The 22,203-nt window shown below is 39.9% G+C and overlaps 1 protein-coding gene across 11 annotated transcripts in view; it reads left to right on the forward strand.

The window, feature by feature from the left end:
- adgrl2a (adhesion G protein-coupled receptor L2a) overlaps positions 1-22,203 on the forward strand; it is a 133,335-nt gene that overhangs the window by 94,959 nt on the left and 16,173 nt on the right. For 7 of the 11 annotated variants that reach the window (XM_056413898.1, XM_056413907.1, XM_056413896.1 and 4 more), the window contains one exon: positions 253-2,836. The exons of 1 other annotated variant lie outside the window; for it this stretch is intronic. In XM_056413898.1, coding sequence (XP_056269873.1) covers positions 253-1,130 — 878 coding nt within the window. In that variant the 3' untranslated portion in view covers positions 1,131-2,836. Of the gene's footprint in view, positions 1-252; positions 2,837-22,203 lie in introns of those variants that run through there. 3 more of the 11 variants (XM_056413903.1, XM_056413904.1, XM_056413905.1) reach the window with 2 other exon arrangements.

Genomic DNA, 22,203 nt, shown 5'->3' on the forward strand with positions numbered 1-22,203 from the left:
TGCATTACAGAAAATAAAGAACTTCATCACAATATTCTAATTTTCTGAGACAGTCCTGTATATATATATATATATATATATATATATAAGAATTGTGCCTAACTCACGGATTTACAGCATGGCTTGATTTGATTTGAGTTTCTATGTGAAACTGCATCCTAAACAGCATTAAACTCACTGTTGCTCCTTTGATATCATGGTTAATGCTGTTGACTAATGTAACATCCCCTCACATTTCCCCCTTCTTTCCAGGGCACTCAGTGAACAATGTGGTGAGGGACACAAGTGCAATGGATACTCTACCGCTAAATGGTAACTTTAACAATAGCTACTCACTCCGCAATGGGGATTTTGGCGACAGCGTGCAGGTAGTAGACTGCGGCCTCAGTCTGGACGATGCTGCCTTTGAGAAAATGATCATCTCTGAGCTCGTACACAACAACCTGCGTGCCTGTAACAAAAGCCACCACCATCAGCAGCAGCAGCAACACCACAGTTTACATCATCCACCCCACCACCAGCAGCCCCAGCAGCCCCCGCAGTACCACCATCACCACCACACGGAGCGGGCTCCGCCCAAGGTGACGGTGGTAGGCGTAGGCGGCAGTGGCGGTGGCAGCAGCAGTGAAGACGACGCTATCGTAGCCGACGCTTCGTCTTTGGTGCACGTGGGCGACACGGTGGGTCTTGAGCTGCACCATCAGCAGGAGTTGGAGGCGCCACTCATCCCCCAGCGGACTCACTCGCTTCTGTACGCACCCCAGAAGAAAGTGAGGACCGATGGGGGAGTTGAAACCTTTGTCAGCCCGCTGACACCCACCGATCCCGACGATAGTCTGCAGTCCCCAAACAGAGACTCCTTGTACACTAGTATGCCTAATCTAAGGGACTCTCCATACCCCGAGAGCAGCCCTGACGTGGTGGAGGACCTGTCCCCCTGCAAGGGGAGTGAGAATGGGGACGTTTACTACAAGAGCATGCCTAACTTAGGGGCCGGCCACCAGCTCCAAGCCTATTACCAGATAGGCCGAGGAGGTAGTGATGGTTACATTATTCCTATCACAAAAGATGGCTGCTTCCCTGTAGGTGACGTGCGGGAAGGACAGATGCAGTTGGTGACAAGCCTTTAAATATAGGCTATTTAAATCATCCCCAAACCTCTTCCTGCCCCGTTGCAGCCCTGACCTCATAAAGGAAACCCCAGTGAAAGGAAGAAAAGTGATCGTTTTATTTTTGAAGAGACCTGAGAAATCCCGTCATGCACACTAGCCATTTACAACCCCTCCTCCTCCAACTGCATTGCAATCTCCTTTCCCCCAGCCACCCGCCTCTTCCTACCTTCCCTGCAGACCAACAGACTTGATGCACAGCGATGGCAGTGCAAGGTCCAAATGAGACTGTACATAAAATACAGAGTCAAATTTCAATTTTAAGAGACAAGCCAACTATGTATTTAAATGTGCTGCTGCTGTTCAAAAATGTAGAAACATTTAAGGTACGAAAAAAAAAAAAGAAGAAAGACAAAAAAAAGAAACATTACTGGCTCCATCATATCAGAAATGTCCCAGTCAAAAGGTTGTACATACACTTCCCAACATCCTTGTTGAAACCTGTTTTTTTAATAATTATTGTAAACAAAACAACACCCCTGGACCAGGATGTGGACTCTGTTTGTAAAATGTTCCCGATCAGACTGTCAGAATAGGAATATAAGGTCCTGGTTGCCCAGCGTCGCTCTCCGTCACCTTGAAGTTTGGATTGTATAACCACTAGCAATCAAGCCCCTGGCCTTATATTTTCTCAGCTGTACATTGAACTGTTGTCAAGGAAAATGGCTAAAATATATATTTTGTTGTATTGCTAGTGTAAAATAAATAATCATGGCAAAACGTTAATATGAAGAAACCTTTTAATTGCTAAATTTAACGTTTTGAGAAGCTATTGTGTAGAAGTTGCACACATGTTATACAGTGTGTTTATGGTTCATTCATGGTAGTATGTTTGAACGTAAAAGGCTTATGAAAAGAAAGGATTCAACAAATTACAAAGATGCATTATCACTTTTTTTTCCACATGTGAACAGTGTTTTTTGCTTACTGAGTTCCTTTGATTGCCCATTGAAATATGTCTATATGATTTTGCCAAAGTGGCATTAACTTTAGTAGAATGGGAATGCAAAAACCCAGTTAAAGTGATTTATGCATTGCACATTTTTTTTGTAATTCTGAATGAAATAGATCTTTTTAACGGTCATAGCAGAGTAATGGGTAAGAACTTTTGAAAATGAAGTTTCTATCATAAATGTAGTTCTTCCGCCTGGGTTTGGACATTTTATTTATTAAAATCTTTCCAAAAAAGAAATGGGAAATGTGTGAATATTTTCCAGCACTGGTATACATGCTGTACTGTAGCTCATGTTTTTTATGTAAACATGGTACCAAGGGGCTCATCACTTAAGACTGATGTAAAGTTCAACACTTGTATAACAAATTAAATAAATGTGAGATTTTTTGTCAAATGCCAGTTGCTTTTTAATGGTTTGTGTTTTTGGTATTGGAAAAAACAGGTTTAATTCTTTTGCTATGGACAAAATATACTTTGACTCAAGTCCAGAGCACCTTGAAATTTACAATTGGTGAATTGTTTTCTTGGGGATTTATTTGCTTATTTTTCTGCTTTTTTCTCGAAGCGCTGCAGAGTAGAGAGCTCATTTCACCGTATGTGTTAGAGAAGCCAAATCTTTCCATGTGATTCAAAGATGAGATACTCAGGTAGGAAAATTGCATTGTAAATGTTCCTCTGTGTGGTTGTAACACTAATAAAGGTTGGGAAATGACACAGGTTCACAGCATTGTCCACTTAGTATATTATTGAATGAGCACTAGTCTTGGCACCATTAAAAAGCCCCGCGCTCCAGAGATCTCGTAACATGTTGGCTTTAATGCCTGTGTGGGAGTGGAAATGTGTCCATGGTTCTAACAATCAATGTTACACTTGGCTGCGGTTGTAGAAATATATGACACATAATACAGGACTGTCTCAGAAAATTAGAATATTGTGATGAAGTTCTTTATTTTCTGTAATGCAATTAAAAAAACAAAAATGTCATGCATTCTGGATTCATTACAAATCAACTGAAATATTGCAAGCCTTTTATTCTTTTAATATTGCTGATTATGGCTTACAGCTTAAGAAAACTCAAATATCCTATCTCTAAATATTAGAATATCATGAAAAAGTATACTAGTAGGGTATTAAACAAATCACTTGAATTGTCTAATTAACTCGAAACACCTGCAAGGGTTTCCTGAGCCTTGACAAACACTCAGCTGTTATAAATCTTTTTTTTTACTTGGTCTGAGGAAATATTAAAATTTTATGAGATAGGATTTTAGAGTTTTCTTAAGCTGTAAGCCATAATCAGCAATATTAAAAGAATAAAAGCCTTGCAATATTTCAGTTGATTTGTAATGAATCCAGAATGCATGACATTTTTGTTTTTTTAATTGCATTACAGAAAATAAAGAACTTTATCACAATATTCTAATTTTCTGAGACAGTCCTGTATGTCCGAGTATGCCACGTATGTGCTCTAATTAATGTCTGCTGCCGAAGCCCACATTCACTTCCTGTACGGTTTATGCCTCAGGTAATGGTAATTTACGAAGCGTTTTAATACAACACCAGTTGAGGCGGAGTGACAGCTGCTCAGCAGGGTAGCTGGAAATGTACCGTTTGGCATTGAAGGAAATGACTCAGAACTTTACAAAGAAATGCACTTTGTCAGAGTCGGTGCACATAATGCTGTGTGGGCTGTGTGTTGTTTTGACTTTTTCCACAATTGCGTGACATTATGTGCAATTATCTGAGGCTACAAATCGTCGGAGAAAAATTATCATCTTTTTTTCGTGATCTCTTGTGTGGCCCCTTTGAATGTCAGTTAGGAATCAGGTGTTGAGGTGATTGTTGACATTATTGAAATGGCAGACATAATGACGTGCATAATAATGTAGGAAAAAATCATATTAGTTTCCAAACTGAATTGGTAAACATGAAGCATTTTTTTTATCTGCATGAGAGCACAAAAGTTTGAAAATGCTATCTTTTTACGAAAATAATTCTTACAAAAATGTATATATATATATTACTTGTACCAGTATGTAGGGAACACTGGGTGATAGGCTATTTGATGTTTGATATGTCTGATGTGTAATGTTCTGCACACGCTAGTCAGAAATCTCTGATTAGAACGGAAGAAGTCTCTGTAAAATATACATATATATATATATATATAAATATACAGTATATATATATCTATATATTATATGTGTGTGTGTGTATATATGTGTGTATTTATGTGTATATATATATATATATAGAAATCATATAAGAAATCATAAAGAGACGATTCATGTTGCTGGCCCTGAGAGGGTAGAAAAACGCGCCTTTGTTCGTGAAGTTACACTTCAGAATCTTTCCTGCTGTTAACACAAGGAAATGTGTCATTGTTGAAAAGTTCTATAATATTTTGTCTTTGTCTATTGTTTCTGAAATCACAAATCACAATACTCACTTTTTCCTTTCATTTTCTATTTAATTGATAAAGAAAAAAATTCTTCAGTGCAGGATATTAATATAAAGTCTGCACTAAAAGCGGAATCTAACGTGTTTCCACCACGAGTAGGTAGTCACTCTTCAAATATAGACAAACAAATAATTGCCAGCCCTTTCCTCACCCCGCTCTCTAACTGCAGTTTGTTTATCCTAACACTGTGACCTTAGACGAGGATAAACACGGCAGGTAAGCAGGTTTATTTTCCTTATTAAGGGCTGGGAAATATGAGCTTGGGTTGGCTATTTGTCTGTGACAGGGAATGTAGACCCGGCACCCTCTAGCTTTGCGGGAGGCCTTCACACCATGCAAGAGCCTCTCTAATTCCCCGTCTTTTGCTCAGGGAGAGACTCGCCCTTTGTCAAACATTGATTCAGAAGTAGGCCAGGAGCTGAGGGGCTGAGAGCTCGGCTGCTCCCACAGAGGAGCGAGTCGGCCCCTAGAAACCGAGGTAAAGAATGCTGTCAGCAGAATCGTGGTGAAACTGCTAAAGACGGATGTGTTGTCGACTAAACAGGCATGAGCTTAACGTGTGAACAAACGTTGTATTTGTGATAGTCAAGTCAGAGCTAATTTTAAGGATTCAAGGAATTTTAGTAGGCTATGAAAGATGAGGTTTTCCTGTTTATGAAATATTTTGACTAATCCAGAATACATTGAAGGTCCCCGACGTTCTCTTTAGGAGATGTAAAGCAACGAGACTTGTTCTAAAAGCACATGGTATTTTAGTCACAAAGACATTTAATAAACATTTAATGAACTAATCATCAAGATCAACCATGACAAGCCCCATCAACTTTAATTAAATAAAAATTATGATTACACCATCACCACTTCAGGACATTTCGGGTCTTCAGCCTCACATTAAAAAAAAGAAACCATGAATGCTTATTAAAAGAAAATTCTAATTCTCTCTAGTCCAAGTGCGATAATTCATAACACATTGTGGAGGTGGTTGGCCATCTTTCAGGTCTCCCTTTATGTATTTGTGGAAAGTTGAGTGTAAGAAGTTACATTTCAAACCCTTGGGATTTCTGTGAGGTTATCAATAGCAGCTGCAATAGCAACTCCTGCAGTAGCGCCTGTGGATGGAACACAGTGGCAATTATAGATGCCATCAACGTGGATGAAAGTGATTGTGTACAAGCAAAGGAAAACCTCTCTAGCCACAAACGGTAACTGGCAGCGCACAAGTAACTTCCCGAACTCTTGTAGTCAAAGGGGACCCTTCAACGGCTCACTCTTTTCTTTCCCCAGCCTCTGTTGTACTGTCCCCAACTTCAAATGTGCAGATTTGGGGCCCATGGGCGACTTAGATCCGGTCTCGTTGAGGTGAAAAATCCAATTAACCTGCAGCTCCAGCTGCCTTCGTTATAATTCCCTCCCATAATTATGAAATTACTAGATGCAGGATTTCAAATGATATAGGGATGAGAGCGACTGGCTCAGAAAAAAAGGTTGAAATAAACCATTCTCAGCCAGTATACAGAGTTCCAATTTACCTCAAGGGGGAACAGCTAATTCTTCTGACTGGGTTTGAAGGTGAGACCTGCAGAAGCCCTTGTAATCAGAATAGGACATATCCTCGGATGGTTCAATCTTAAAATGGACAATAAAGTTAATGGATAGACTCTTGCATGTTATGCATTTAGACCTTTGAAGTGTCAGTCTATAAATACATTATTTAAGTCTAGACTACACAAAGAAATATAGTGACAAATAGTGGTACTGTCGATTTCTAGTGCTCACACTAGTGCACTTCATTGGGTCCTTAGCAGAGATCCCGACAAGTATGAAGTTGATCAGATGAGTGGTTGTCGAGAATGTCCAAGCACAGACAAACATTATGTCGATCTACATACAAACAATATATATACAGTATATAATGTATTCAATTCAATTCAGTTTATTTTGTATAGCCCAGAATCACACATCTGCCTCACAGGGCTTTACAATCTGTACACATACGACATCCCTGTCCCAGGACTTCACATCGGATCAGGAAAAACTCCCCAAAAAAACAGCAAAAGCCCTTTCAAGGGAAAAAAGGGAAGACACCTGCATCAGAAACATCAAATAGTCGATCACACAATTTTCCTTACGTAATGGTACATGTTTCTCAGTAAATAGGCACAATGCACTCTGTACTTGTAGTGAGAGACTTTGTCTTCTCAGTAAATCTAACATTCGTCTGATAAACTCATTGCCACTCGCTGGAGGGGAGCCTCGAGCGATAACTACGGGATCTCCTGCCGTGTACGAGCTTCTGCAGAACAATAGAGATAACTCAGCATGCACCTACTGAATGCTGAGACTCATGCAAAATCATCCATTATGCGGCTGTATCACACAGCATCAACATCTCCATTCATCATCCAGCAACAACCTAATGGCCGCTCACCTACACTATTTGCTTCTTAAGTGTAAATACTTCCATCTTTACACTCAAAGCTCTGTTGTTATTGTCAAAGGCAAGATCAGACATATGAAACAATGCACTTCGATACACAAGTTGAAGTGGACCAGCAATCTCAGATATCTACATCTAAACGAAACCATCAGACACAGCAGTAATACTCGCAGTACTATATGGTTGTTCCAGTTGCAGTAGAGATGAAATCTAAGGGACTGTCTTTTATCTTGAAAAAATCAAAGGGTCGCTAATCAATGTCAGCAGCCCGTAGTACTATCAAAGACACGCTGAGCACAATGCTGAGGCTCTGCCTGTTCTCTCTGAGCACTGGCAGCCTTCATTCGAGCAGGCAATGTTTAAAACATTCATAAAAAGATGAAATGCCACTCAATATCATATGGGGATTATGTGAATGCAGCAACCATATAGAGTACTGACGACCATCTTCAGCCCCTCATTTGGTTTGAAATTAATCTTTGACGCTCACTTCCATCAAGGAGACACTTCAGATTTCCCGTTTGCTCCAATGAATCTTGTCTTCTGCATTTGTCATACAAAAGCAAATCAATAATAGGTCAAACCTGTTCATTTGCTCCAGGAATAAACCATAAACGATGCTCAAAAGTATTTCAACTGAATGCTATTATAATGTCTTGTAAAAACATGAATTTGTGAAATGTAACTGTTGGTGCAATTCATATGCAAAACATGCGTGCGTGAGTTTCTATTTTTAATGATTATGGCATTCCAATCTATTGATTGGACTTAGGCCATGAAATCGAAGCATCAATCCGCCTCGCCTGTGAAACACAAGCCTTCACAGTGGGACATAAACGAGAACCATATGGAAGGCCGTGGGCCCGGTACGGTTTATAATCGATAGGCAGGGGGAACACAGTTGTAACCTTGAGTACAGGTGTGCGGTGCAACTGAATATTGATCCAGAGTTGTCTTGCTGGTGGCGAAGGTGAAAAGAGACTGAAGACAAGATAAAAGATATATTATGAATGTCTCTGTTGGATAGTTTCTCTTTCGGATTCAGGAGAGCCTTTGCAGGAGGAACCTTGTCATGCTAATCCTGACCAAGTGGTCCCACAGGGTCCGGCAACTGTGAGCAAGCATACCTCTCAAAGAACTTTTTTTGTTCTTCTTTTTTTTTTACTGTGATCTTTGTCTCATTGCTTCCTTTGTGTCGTCATTCAGTGCTTGATATGTTGTTGGTGGATCACCACAATAGTCCGACTAAAGCAAGATTCGAATTATACCATCATGTAAACGCACTGATTGTGGAGTCGTTTGTCGTTGTCAAATAATTGGTTAAGACAACGTGCTGCACTTCTAGAAACTGATGTTATGTTTAGAATCGGTACGGATTCTTCTTGATTCGGAAATAATTTGGATTCAGTTTGTTTTTATTAATAGTTCAAATGCTGAGATGCATTTATTCCTCTACCTAAAGCAACGAAACCGGGATGGATAAATTCATCTGGGAGAACAAAGAGAGAAATATACTGTATGCTGTATAATTTAATGTCTACTGAACTGCAGGTCACTTTCAATATAGTATGAGTGAAGTCTTGTGAGATCTAATCTGATTTCATTGTTATTAAAATGAGAATGCATTTCAAGGAATCGTTGTACTTTTTTTGATTCATATCAACAGTTCATTTCACTCCTGTGTGCCGGCCTGCAGTAGCACGGCACTACTTGTAAATATAGATTCAATTGAAGGTCTGCAAATGTGATTTAAATAACCAATTTTGAATATATAAACGGAAGCAGCTTCAAGTAAGGATTAAATACTGATCATATACGAAAGTTCCTCTAAACCGAGGCATCTTTCATGTAAGTATGATCTTGAATCCAACATAGATTGTGCATCACATGCTTAATCATCCTATAGGATCTTTTGGAACTCGGATGTTGCTACAGAAGACAACAACAGGGCAGTGCCGTTGTTTTCCTTGTCCGAGGCAAGCCCTGAAATCAATTCACGGTAAACTTCTTGGTTAATGAAATTACCGGTATGACCTCTTTAAACTTCTGATGTCTTACAAATAACAATAAAATGTCTTGCCAATCATGTAAATTACACCAATGGCTCACATTGCAGAGAGGATGAGGAGAAAAGCATTCTGTTGACTGAAAAAGGGAGGACAAGCAATTAATGACATCTGAGCTGGGGTTTCATATCTCCAACAATCAGAAATAGATTTAAATGATCAGATGGTCCAATGTCAGACTTGCTTCCACCTTCCCAGACGTTTCTCTGTTAATATGAAAGGGGTGAGTTGCTTTGAGCTTATTTGTGATAATCATAGTATTGACACTCAGCGCTATGAATGGTGCCCATTACATGTTCGAGCAGAGGCCCTGGAAATAGTGTTTTAATTTGAATGTATTTCAATAACGTTGAGTGTAATGGATTATGGAGGCTCTGCCGCCTGATTGATTAATGTAACCCTTTATGTACAGCACAAGTCGGGCCGCTACTGCAGATGTCCTTCCTGGGATAGCAATTTAATGACGGGCTGTGGCCTGACTTGGACTGACTGGATGCACGAGCCTACGGTGCAGTGCAATCATTATGGTAAATTCTCATTGTGCTGTCTGTCTCGTGGGGACCTACAATATATCCTTCCTGCACATGCACTGTTAAAATGTATTAAAGCAGAGCCAGAGGGATCCCGACAGATGTTGAATGGTTGTTTTGTCTTGAGTACATCGGGGGCTTTTCATCTTGAAGGAGACATCAGGTAGGAGCCCCGTTACGACTCACTTTGGTGTTATAGCTGACAGCTGTGGCTGGCAGATCAGTGAAATTAGATCTTCAGTCGATATTTGGAAGACCATAGGGAGGCCATATTTTTGTCTTTTAAATTCTGTCATTGTTGTGGGGTAAACGAAGTTGGAAATTAAACATTCATATAACGACTGTGGGTCTTTTTGAAGGGGTTAATTGGGCAAGGACAGTTAAAAAGACTAACGTAGAGCTTTTTAGCCCAACAGGCATGCAAGGTTAAACACCTAAATTCCAGAGGCCAAAAACCAGATGCTGTCACTGCCCACAGTGAAAAGTGTTTTGGTTTTAAAGTAAAGATATAGACTGTTCACTGGCTGATTGCCATCTGTGCTTTAAATGGGGCCATTTCATTGCACAACTGCCAACGCACCTTTTGCATTAAGTTTGTAGAGCTGCTGATGGCATGCTGAGATTTGTTGTGGGATGGAAAAGCTAAGCCACTTACATTTGTATTCGCCGGGAAAGCTCCAGTATCTGCAGGGTCTGTCTTTATGAGGCCGGTGCGCCAGCAGCACTGGAAGACAACCAGATGCAGAGACTCACACGTTGAACTGAGGCCACGGCCATGGTATCAGCATGTGTCATCTCGATAGATGTGTCAATTTAAGTGTGCCACATGCAATGTGTTGTGCCTTGAGCTGCGCTCCCTGCATTAATTTCCTGTTGTCTGAGTTCAAAGTGTTTGTCACCCGGTGTCAGTCGCATTGCTGCCTCCACTCTCTCTGCTCAGGGACCTCTCCGCGATTGCAGGAAATGTTTTCCCTGAACAGTACACTGGGTCACTTGGTCGATACGGGCAGAGGTCCGCTGGGGTCAGGCCGGCTGACAAGGGTGCCCGCTGTCGCCACTGCATGATAAAATGCTCAGGAGATTTGTGACTCTGAATGCGTCTGGGCGGAGGAGAGATGCAGAGACAGATGAGTGAGTGAGGACGTAGAAAGCAGTTAAGTCTATCCGAGTTTTTTCTCTGCAGAATTTCTAACTCTGCTGTGATCAATACATAATGACCATGTGAACTAGACGGCTGGACCAAACAAAGGTCCACTTGATTAAAACAGCACTGCAGATTAAGCAGACCCTCTGTACACATTTGCTCCGAGGCATTAATCAACAGTGGATAGACTACTCTGAATAATAAGCAAGGTGATTATACAGCATGGAAATGCCGCTCTTTTTACGGATTCTTGGCATGAGCTGGTTTACAAGCCACTTGTTGGCGGAAAGTGATATAACTCACACAATAGTAAATCAGTGAGCAATCAGTGTGTTTCATTTACCTTAAGTTGTGCACGTTCAATGAAAACATGATTTGATTACTGGTGTTATTTAGCACCTGCAAGAAATCAGAAATTGATAGAATTGATTGAATTGAAGCTAAATAACAACATTTTAGCATCTGATTCACTGTTTGATAAATTTTAACTTTATTTGACAAATATGCCCAATTTGCTGTGTCATTTACTTTGATTTAGTTTGATTACTGTCGCTGGTATATCATCTCTAAAAACACAATTTTCTGACTGAATGTTTTAGCAGCAGCACTGTGCCCCACAAATTATGATTATCATTACATGATTTATGAAATGTGCTTTTTTCCCCCCGAGTACTCATTGTGTATATTATGGCATGCCTGCCATTGCTGTTGTTATAATTGTTTTCCTGGTAGCCACTGAACAATGATCCGCAGTTGACAGTCAGTACTTTGAATGACGATGTAGTCACCTTTACCCAGCAGCTGTCCCCACAACTCATTGTATCTATTTACACCCAATGCACAGTGAAAGTAACAAACAGTAAATACAATCACTCTCTGACAGCAGACTCAAAACAATTTAGTGTACTTGTAAAGTACAACAGTTCAATAACAGCACAAACCTGCCAACCAAAGAAAAAGCATTGACTCGTAATATCTTTATAATTGGCTCTGATTTGTAATCTGACACCTTTCAATGCTAGTTGCTGTTTGACAGTGAGCAAGATAATGAAAAGGTATCATTTTAGCACTTCCTGTAATTAACCTCATGAATATATATTGGTTTGTTAGTTTCTCCAGCATCTAAGATTTTCACCTTTGCATCTAATCAACACCCTCAGCACCAACTCAGTGTTATTAAGCCACAACTCAGTAAAATAAACTGCTGACTTATCCTTTCATAGTAACACCACATTTCTTTGCATGCAAAAATTACTTTTTATGACGAGTAAGCCAAATCTTTCAAGATAAAGTTGACAGAGGGAGACAGTGTCGTTCTCAAAGTTCCTTGACGTCTCTTACTGACTGACATGATTGTTTAAAATCCGCCTCACAGGATTGCAGCGCTCAAAGTAATAGAGATAAGCGTTAATTGGGGTCATATACTGCATGTTTAATTCCCCAGCCTTTATAATATCATGTACATGGTATCAGTAGTCGGCTCGCAGTCAATTTGGAGAATCCATTACATCATTTAGAAAACGTTGACAGCAGTCAATGAATATTAGAACAGCTGTGCCGTGTGCTCGCCACTTAAAAATGTTTGCAAGTGAGAGTATTAGCAGGGATTAGGAAATTAATCTTGTAACAGTGGAAGCAGGTGACAGGGTGCTCGCACAACTCATTCCTCGAGCATATGAACTGTAGTTGTGGGACCTATTTGAGTTTTATTTTTACATTTCAAAGTGATGGGTGAATGGGGAACTTTCAATACCTGGCACTGGGGAAAAGTTCTGACCAACGAGGCAAATAACATCTCAACTTGAGGACATACATTCAGAGTTTGACTTATATAACAGCTTGTTCCCAATGGTTGCATATACCAAACTTGGCTGTGTTTTCCTATTCCCGCTCTGTGAGGACCGATGAGTTTTAAACCAACAAACAGTTTGTGGTACATTACAAAGTTTAGATGTGAGGACCAGCCAGTGTGCCCTCACTTTGCACTTCTCAAGATGATCTAACTTAATCTCAAAACTACGTGGGTTCAAATTAAGGAGAGTTAAGTTTTACTTTCTTTATATTTATTTTAATGACCTCTCTTTTGATTGTGATTCTATGTTGATTGCTAATTGATCTCACTCAAATGTGTGCCAGGTCACAGTATTGGGATAGTGCAATAAAAGAAGATACTTAGATGGAATACAAAATAAATTAGGAGGTGTAAGAAGTATAGTGGACACAAAAGAAAGAATATGTAATCATGAGTAGATAAGAATTGGTCACAGCAACTTAAATAGTACACGAGTAGTATTCTTCCTAGTCATAGTAGTCTGTGTCAAGAAAAGGAGACAGAAGAACGCGTCCGTATTTCAAGCAGGAAGTTTGAAGAGGAAAGCGGGGCTTTGATTGCAGGACTATAGGGCCGAGGATGAGGAGGGGTGAAGATAAGGAGGTGACTGACAGTGGAGACACAGTGAAGGGGTGAAGAAAGATGTTTTGGAAAGCAGCCAGACTATTTAGTTGTCTGTAAGATGATAGGATAACAGCGGATGATTGAACCCAGTAGGAGGCAGTAAGGAAATTTAAAGGATACCAATTATCTGGAAAACCCAAAGAAGAGGTAGAAGAAGAAGAGGAAGACTTTTTTGTTTTGAAAGTGGAGAAAGAGAAATGTGTTGAAACTTTGAAATGTATAAAAATCAAGTCTTCCTCAGAGGACGACCTGCAAGCCAACACCTGAGAAGCATATTTTTCTTCAAATAACGACCTATTGCTCAACACTCAAACGAGTTCTACTCCATCACAGACCCTAAACCACAAGTTAAGCTTAAACCTAGTCTTAACAACAAAACCAGACTTTTTCAAGTCAGTTTCCTCAGATTGGGCACTAATTTGGGGTATGTGAAGGCTCCAAGGAATGAAATCTGTCTTCATAAGGTATCGAAGCAGAATTTCAAATACAACAGGCCAGCAATGAGAATGTCAGACCTTTGGGAGAATACATTTGTTTTATCAAAAATATTTAATTACATCGAGTTATTAGTGGCTTTAATAAAAAAATGGAGTTTAGTGAGGAGTCAATTCTTATTATTTGAAAGAGTACATTTGGTCCTATAGCAAGGAAAACAACAATGAATTGATCTACGAACAAGTATGTATCCAAAGTCCGATACAATATAGTTTACTTGTCTGTGCCTTAAATGTGGTTTGTTTTCTAAAAACTTCAGTTCCTTCATTGTGATGCAGATGAGCGCCATAGTTTATTGATTTATCCCACACATATGGCCCTGCTGCCATAAGCACTTAACCTGATGCACCAGATGGTTTGTTACACAGGACCATCAGAGAAGATGTCATTGGATACTGTTTTGAAAAGGGCAGGCACTTTAAAAAAAATATCCTGCACTTGATTTGATGAACCATCCATCTGTCATCTGTCTCCAAACACTGGCCAAAGTCAGCCAGTAGAATAGCAAAAAACACATTTTTCATTCTTGTGCCATTCTTTGCTTCAGTTCTCATATAACTGATGCTATTTCTACGCTAACCTCATTTATATCCGCCATTGTTGTTTTGAACAAACAGTCGCTGATTTGTCAGGACACAAACATATGACTTATGATGCAGAGACAGTTCAGAAAGGTCAGTTTCCTGTATCTGTCACAAGGGTCTCTCCACTGCCCCTCCCCTTTATGGCAGAAGTGAATGTGAATACAGATTATGGCTGATTCTTTTACTCGCCCCACAGTCACCAAAGAAAATATTGGACACATTTTTCACGAGCCACATATCCTCTGAACATTCTGACACTGAAAGGCCTTTTTTCAAACAGGAGAGAATGAACTTTGTTTGAGACCTTTCTTAATCTCAGCAACACACTAGCGAGATCTGGCAACTAACATACACACGGCCTAGCTAAATCCTTTTCATCATGCTAAATATGACTGTTAGCTGTGTAAATATCTAAAAGAAGAAAAATATATACAGATGTATTATGCAAATATAACCCAATCTTATTGACTCTATCCACACAAGGAATACGTCACTTCCAAGCGATCCCAAGACAATAAAAACAAAGCACTGCACACAAAGTAGTAACATTACATATAATCCAAACAACCCTCTTTAGCATGAGGTTAAGGTCATGGTTATAATCCAATGATATTTGTTGTTGAAATGCAGCAAATCACAATTAAAGCATTGATGCCATTATCCCATGCAGCTCTGCCTTGCTAAGCTTTGCTCCTTTAAGTTGGATACACTGTTCTTAAAAGTCAAGAGAAAGTAATCGACAGTTTAAGGATTTGACTCGTTGTTTGTAGTTAATCTGAGCTGCAAATGTCTGCACGGTGCTGGATAAAGACTATAACCAGTTCCTATAAGTATATTAATAAAAACATGAGAGCGTGCATGTGAGCCTGTGAGGCTGTGTTTAAGCCGTCACAGGACAAAGATGAATGGGAAGGATGGTGTCTCACAGAGTAAAGTGAGAGGAAAGGGGGTGGCTACTGTGGAAATGAAGTGTCATTGTGATTCACCTTCATTAGCAAGAGTCACCACACGTTATCACCTGGCCATGGTGTAGTTAACCATCTCCTTGCATAATGACTTGGTGCAGTAAATGGAGAGAGACCCAGGGTGACAGTGGCCTTGGGAGGGAGTGACTGTTGAAGAATATCGTCCCTCATCATTCATTTATTAGCCATTTTGTCACTGCTGTCATAAAAAAAAAAAATACATTGGTTCTTAGAGTTGTTAATGTCCTGATTCAGATTTGAGTATTAAGGTCACGGTGTACTAGCTGCAAAAACATATTTGTTCAAAATAATTAAGCTAAATCTTACAGATTACAACAAAAAAATAAGTTTGCGTTGATGTTTGACTCTTTTTGCGAGGCTATATATTGTTATTATTATTGAAGTGGAATAAGTCTATTACTGCATTTAACTCTTTGCCCTGTTGGGAGAAGGTGGCAACCTCTGGTTCTGATAGGTGAAGCCAATAAAGAAACTTGCATTCTTTCTAATGGCCATTCGGAGGCGACTCCTCTGGTTGCAAAAAAAAGTTATATTGTATAGAAGTCTATGAGAAGATGACCATACTCCCATTTGATGTATTACCTCAGTAAGGACATTGTAAGAATGAGTTTATGGTCTCAATCTCAGGTTCCAGGTCTTCCCCAATACAACACGATTAGTAAATGATGGTCCCATTTAGAACATGAATCAGGTAAGGCTTTCGGGCGTGGCTACCTTTTGATTGACAGGTCGCTCCAATGGCATCTTGCAATTTTTAAAAATAAAATACCAATTATCAAAAAACAATATGGCGATTACTCAATTGCCGAACTCAAGGCTTCAAAACCTTGCTTTACACACAAATGGGCGACGTCACGGTGACGATGTCCACTTCTTTTATACAGTCTAACAGAGTAGATTATGGCATTTTTGTTCCCTTTAATGCAAAATGGAGGAAACTAGCCACGCTGACACAAAAACAACATTTCACATTAAAGCAACAACAAACTTGATGTTACATCGTCTTTCAGAATAGAACACCACAATTTACTACAAAACAAAGGCTGAGTCTACATATAAGTTGTTCATACTGAGAAAGTGACATCTAAATGGCCCACATTTCTTTCTAAAACCTGAATTGAACATAAGCAGTCTTCCATCTGCCAGCAACTATTGAGACGATATGTCTTTGCAAATGTGTTTCTGGGAATCTGCTGTTTATATAAACGCCGTCATTATTAAAATGTGTCACTTTACGACACCTGGATGCTTGCGAAATATGAAGCTGTCACATAATGCAGTGCATTTTGTTGACTGACCAATATCAAGATGCTGAAACATCCTCTTTCCCTTTACGTTTCACCACAAGGCTTCTCGAGAGTGTGAAAATGTGCTTTACAGACATGGAAATAATAACTATTAAAATCCAATAAGATAAACATAAAGGAGACATGAAATAGATAAATGAATTAGTCAATTGAACAGACAAGACTGAAACCAACAAATACAACAATAAAACATGCATCAAGTCATTGAGATGACATTGAGATACGCACAGACACGCTTAATGATGAGCCCCGGCTTTTCCTTTTTGTACATTTATTTATCCCTCTTTTATGGCACGGCGCTTTATTGCTGCAGCTGTTGTTTTCCATGTCATTTGTATTAAGGAATGAGGCAACATCCTCTCCCATCATTGGAAACACTGACACCGCTGTGATTTATAATCCCTGTGAATAATTTGCAAAACATTCAATCTCTCTCTCCGTTCGAGATTCACTGATATAAACCTCCTCATTTAAGACGACTCGTGGGATGTTCAGGACAGAATCGCTTTCAATGCGGTCGCTGCAGGCTGGTGGCACGGTCGGCTGCTCTGGGCTTGTTAAGAGCATTGTCATTAGTTCATTACTTTATTTAGAAGGAAAAAAGCCTTTCTGGTGGTAAAGTTATGTTTCCAAGAGTAATACAAGTGAGTTTTTTTGTGTTTGCTTCAGTGCTACGCATCATGAAACTGTAATAGGAAGTGTATTTCAAAATGACATGAAAATGTTTGTGTGGACAGATATGCAGACCTCGTCCTCAAGCTGCTGGGTATGTTTTTCTTTATTTGCATTGCCGCATAGATAAATCACTTGACACTTTTATAGTTTGCGCTGTGGACTACAGAGGATTGCTTTTTCTGGAAGAACGCAATACCTTTGTGTACATAACTGGTGTGCCGGTCGATTTATCATCAGGCAGTAATTTAAGTAATTAGGGCAGTGCTAAATCTAATTTTTGTAAAGGTTTAGGGGCAATAATGTGCTATTGAATAGACGTTCAAGGAGTGTTTTACACAAAGTAGCAGTAACTGCAGAACTAAAATGCTGTATACTGTATTTTAAGTTTTCAATGGTAATAGCATCATTAGTAGAACAACTAAAAATAGTTTAAAATCCATATCACATATTTGTCTCTTTCTGTTCAAGCAAATAAATAAATATGTTGTTTACTATACCGAAGCAAGAAAGCACATCAGCTCAAGAGTTGTATCAAAAATGCCCTTCTCTTCCTACCCTATATTTTGGAGGCAATTCGTAGATACAACGGTCCTGATCTCCTCTGAGGCGTGCCCCAGATGAAACAAAGCATACACCTCAATAGGTCTCCATGGAACTGGCGGCTATCAGACTGGCTCTTGGAAGATTGACAAGTGAGCATTATTTTTCACAGGAAAGTGGCAGGCAGTCCCTTATGTGATGTGGAGGCATGCGGAGGGCTGCTCTCTATCTTTCTCTTCATGTATTTTTCTTTCTCTTTTTTAACACCTCTGCTATTCAACCAGGCCTCTGAGCATTTAAATGATCAGAATTCTGCAACATGGCTGTCTGCCCCCGCGCTGTCAAATTTGGACGGATATGTTTCACCAAGTGAGAGAGGTAGACATGGACGACACACACGCACGCACGGACGCACCCTCCCCCATCCCCCCACCCCCCCACACACACACACACATTTGCTCACAAGTCCAGCGTAGCTTCTCCAGACAGGCACACTCCTCTCGGCATACCCGGCAGTTGAGCCGGGCAGAAAAGTGGGAAAATGTGCTCCTCAGTGAAGAGGCAGTCAGTCATACAGCTGTCCAAAACCAGCAGCTATCTGTTCAGAGGTCAAAAGGCCAGAGTCCTTTTATTCAACTTTTATTCATTTGTCAGCTGTGAAAATCATTTCAAATGAAATACTTTCATTCAGTGATATAAAATACACAATCTTAAATGGCCCTCTATAGTTTTATTTAATAAGTCTCATTTCAAGATTTCAGATGATTTTATTGTTGATGTAAAATGTTTTTAAATGGTGACCTATTGGCCCAAACATGGAAGACAGATGGGATTTGATGGACTTGGACAAACACCTGTATTTTGTGTTGCAGTGGTAGACATATTCCTAAAAACTCATGCTCTTGAAAAACATATGTGACGATACCCCAAATTAGATGGTCAGTTGTATCTTCAAACACAAATTTCCAATTATATACAACCGCCATATGACACAAAACAACACAAATATGTACATGGATCTTTACTGGTAGCATTTGGATATTGCTGAGCGCAGATGTCACTATCAACACAGACTGATTAAAGCTGATAAGACAATAAATAAGCCACAGGCAGTCATTGTTATTGACAACACCATAGTGTGCCTCTAGTGAGCCAGAGCTTGCCAATTTTCAGAAAAAAAGCACAATTTAGTCAGCGAGGCTAGATCTGTCTGTGCCTGCCGGCAGTGAAAGGAGTATGGCTCCTTCCCGTGCTCTTATCGCTCGTCATTTGAATAAAACATGTTGATGTTACTATGCTAAATAGTGGCATGCTCAAGAACTCATTTTAAGTGGTGGTGATCTGTCTGGATTTAGAGTAAACGTGGAAAATTAAGACTGACAGGAAGCTGGACCACGACAATGGTTCAGAGACAAGTCACGGCAGCAGGTGTCACCTTTCAGCATTAACCATTTCAAGTGATGCGACTCAACGGGGAACAGTGCAAGTATCCCTTCATTTTAAAGTGAATTTAATGAAACTTGGCACAATAAACTCATTCTGGGAGGCACACTCATGTCACAAGTAAGTGGTTTCATTTCCGTAGCCAATAAGTCCTGTTTTCTCAAGTCTGACAGAGGAACAGAGAAGGACACAGAGGAGCCAACAATGACTGCCTCTGCCTGCCTCCTCCTATATGCATCAGTCCGAACAGAAATGCCTTGTGAATTGTAAATAAGCCCACCGAGGGCTGGGCTGCTGCCAGCACTGATCGATCTGGAAATGTTATCTTTGGGTGATATATCTGGAGGCGGCTATTTTTGTCTGCATTTTTCTAAATTATTATTCTAATACCTTAATGAAATATGGAAGATCTTTCATATCTTTCCTGACTGAATTTAATTTTTGCAAATATAACACTGACCTGAGATAGCAGAGTGCATTTCAGTTCGTTAATCAGTCTTTTTTAAATTTTTATCTCATGCATATTAATCACAGCTTTCATATTATAAAAAAAATACTGCCGTAGATTTGAGCTGCAAATCTGATGACAGGGAGCAGTGCCACGGTTAAATGTGCTCTAAATCTGAGCCAGGTCTTAAGCTGACCCTGGTACCTGGACAGGATGTTAATAAATTGCCACAGAGCAATCTCTCCTTATCTAGATGTGAAGCTTTTGCTGGTCAGCAGAACATGTGTCTGCTTAGGCAGGTTCTGAATCATCCAGAACCTGCCTTCCCAGCCTCTCGCAAGCGGACGAGAGAAAATTGACATATTGGTCACAAATAGTTTCATCTGCCAGGGAAATCCAATATCCCCAGGATATCTCTGGGAATCATCCATTTCACCATGTGCACGGGATTCTGAAGAGACCTTAGAGTCCTGAAGCGGGATATGTAAGCATTACGATGGCCATGATACACAACATTGACATTCTGAAAACAGCCGGTTCTGTGGATTTTCACAGGGGGGGTAATATTGAACAAATCAAATATACTGTATCTTGACAGTGATCTAAATCCTCAGAGCCCTTTTCTAACTATTTGGGTATGAGATGCATCACTAACTTTTAGCAGAAGTGCCTCCACATGTCATACTGTTGACTTTGACCCTATTGAAACTGTCTAAGGGATGGATTAAGTTTCATTTGGTGGAAAAGTTCAATTTTGTGGGTGAATTGCATTTTCTTCTGAAGTTTGAACATTAAAATCACACCACGTTAATGGCCCTGTAATTGTTAGACTTAAATAAACAATGAATACATTTTCCTGCGGAAAGCCTAATGCGACCTAGTGTTAGGTTTCAGATCCATGGTAATGGTAGTTGGCAGGGTTGAGGGTAGGGAACAGCTCTAGGCTCACCATGTGTGCCCAACTAGCAAGCAAAGTATGTGTGTGGGAAATATTAATGCCATGGATTCTTTCACTGCCAGCTGGTGAAAATGTCCTTCACAGCGGCTAATTCACAGATAGCCTACAAAGGAAACAAGGTCTGACATAACTAATCTCCTAATTCTCTGACAAGTGGATAATGTGTGAGCGGAAGAAGGATGATAGAGTACAAAGACACTCCAATAGCTTTAGTAGTGTTTCTTGAAGTGTTGCAAAGATGAAAACTATAATTGTCTTTTTTTTTCTGTTGCAAAAGGCTAAATGCCACCCGAGGCCACATTAGTCTGTCCGAGATTCAGCGGAACCTCTTCAAAGCAACACTGAGGAAGCTGCAGTTGCGATGAGGATGCTAAATAAGACCTCAATCCATAGAATGCTGTGTTTTTCTACACTTTTTATTCAAGACACAATGCTCCACACTTCCGTGTTAGAAGAAGATCAAAGACCTGGTTCTAATTAATATTGTGTTCAGTAGTGTGCTCTACCTGGATGAAAGGCTTAATGATGAGGAAGTATCCTTGTTTTATGTATAGGATGGACATGTTGCATAGCCATGTTAACTCGGTGGAAAAAAATAGGTTATTGTGTTATAAAAGGAGCTCTCTGAAGGCCAAGAGAGTAGAACTGCCTATATATTTTTGTCACCAGTTTAGAATGGCTGAGAAGTGCTTCCTTTGCTTCACCCATCTGAAGTTACAGTTACAGCCACATAATTAAAAACCACTGTGACACGAAGAAAACTTCTTCTATATTACTATCATTAGCCAAGATACAGCAGAATGGCTGGAATGATGGCAATGTCAGTTTCCTTAGGTCAGTCCACCACTTAATTCCAGACTGAAATGTCTCAATAACTATGGGATGGATTGCCCCCCCCCCCCCCCCCAACACTTATGTCATTGGTTTTGGAAGCTATATTTTCTTTAATTAACGTGTGCAGAGACATTTTATGTTATCTCCAGACTCTTTTTGAGTCTTGCTTTTGGTTAAAAGACAGTGTATGGAATACATTCCAGTGCTTGTGTTGACTGGTCCTGGTGTCTTTTGAACCCGAAGAACCATAACATTTAATGAAAACTGTATGAACTGTATTCCGGGTTGTGTTTTGTGTTTCGCTTTGTGTCATACATACTTTTTGTAGTGGAGGAACTAGTTAGCCAGACAAACCCCCTTATTGCTAAAGTAGCTAAACAAAAATAACGGGTAAAAGGGATCCTACGCTACAACACACACACACACACACACACACACACAAACACCCCCCCACAGCTAATGTATACATGCAAAAAACGTAAACGATTTCACCGGCTGTGCAGCAGGTGACTTTGCTACATGTCATTAGGCCATGTGGAAACGTCTCTATATGAAAATATGCTGTGAGAAGGGACACATTCATCATCCTGACTGTGTTATCTTCTGAGTCATACGCTCATATGCTCAAAGAGTATGCCACACAGAAGCAGCAGAGAGAAATTTACAGCTGTGTGTCTTCCCTGCTGGGTCTGCATGCACAGCATCAATCCATTCAC

The sequence above is a fragment of the Pseudoliparis swirei genome, chromosome 5 (assembly GCF_029220125.1).
Source record: "Pseudoliparis swirei isolate HS2019 ecotype Mariana Trench chromosome 5, NWPU_hadal_v1, whole genome shotgun sequence".
NCBI lineage: Eukaryota > Metazoa > Chordata > Actinopteri > Perciformes > Liparidae > Pseudoliparis > Pseudoliparis swirei.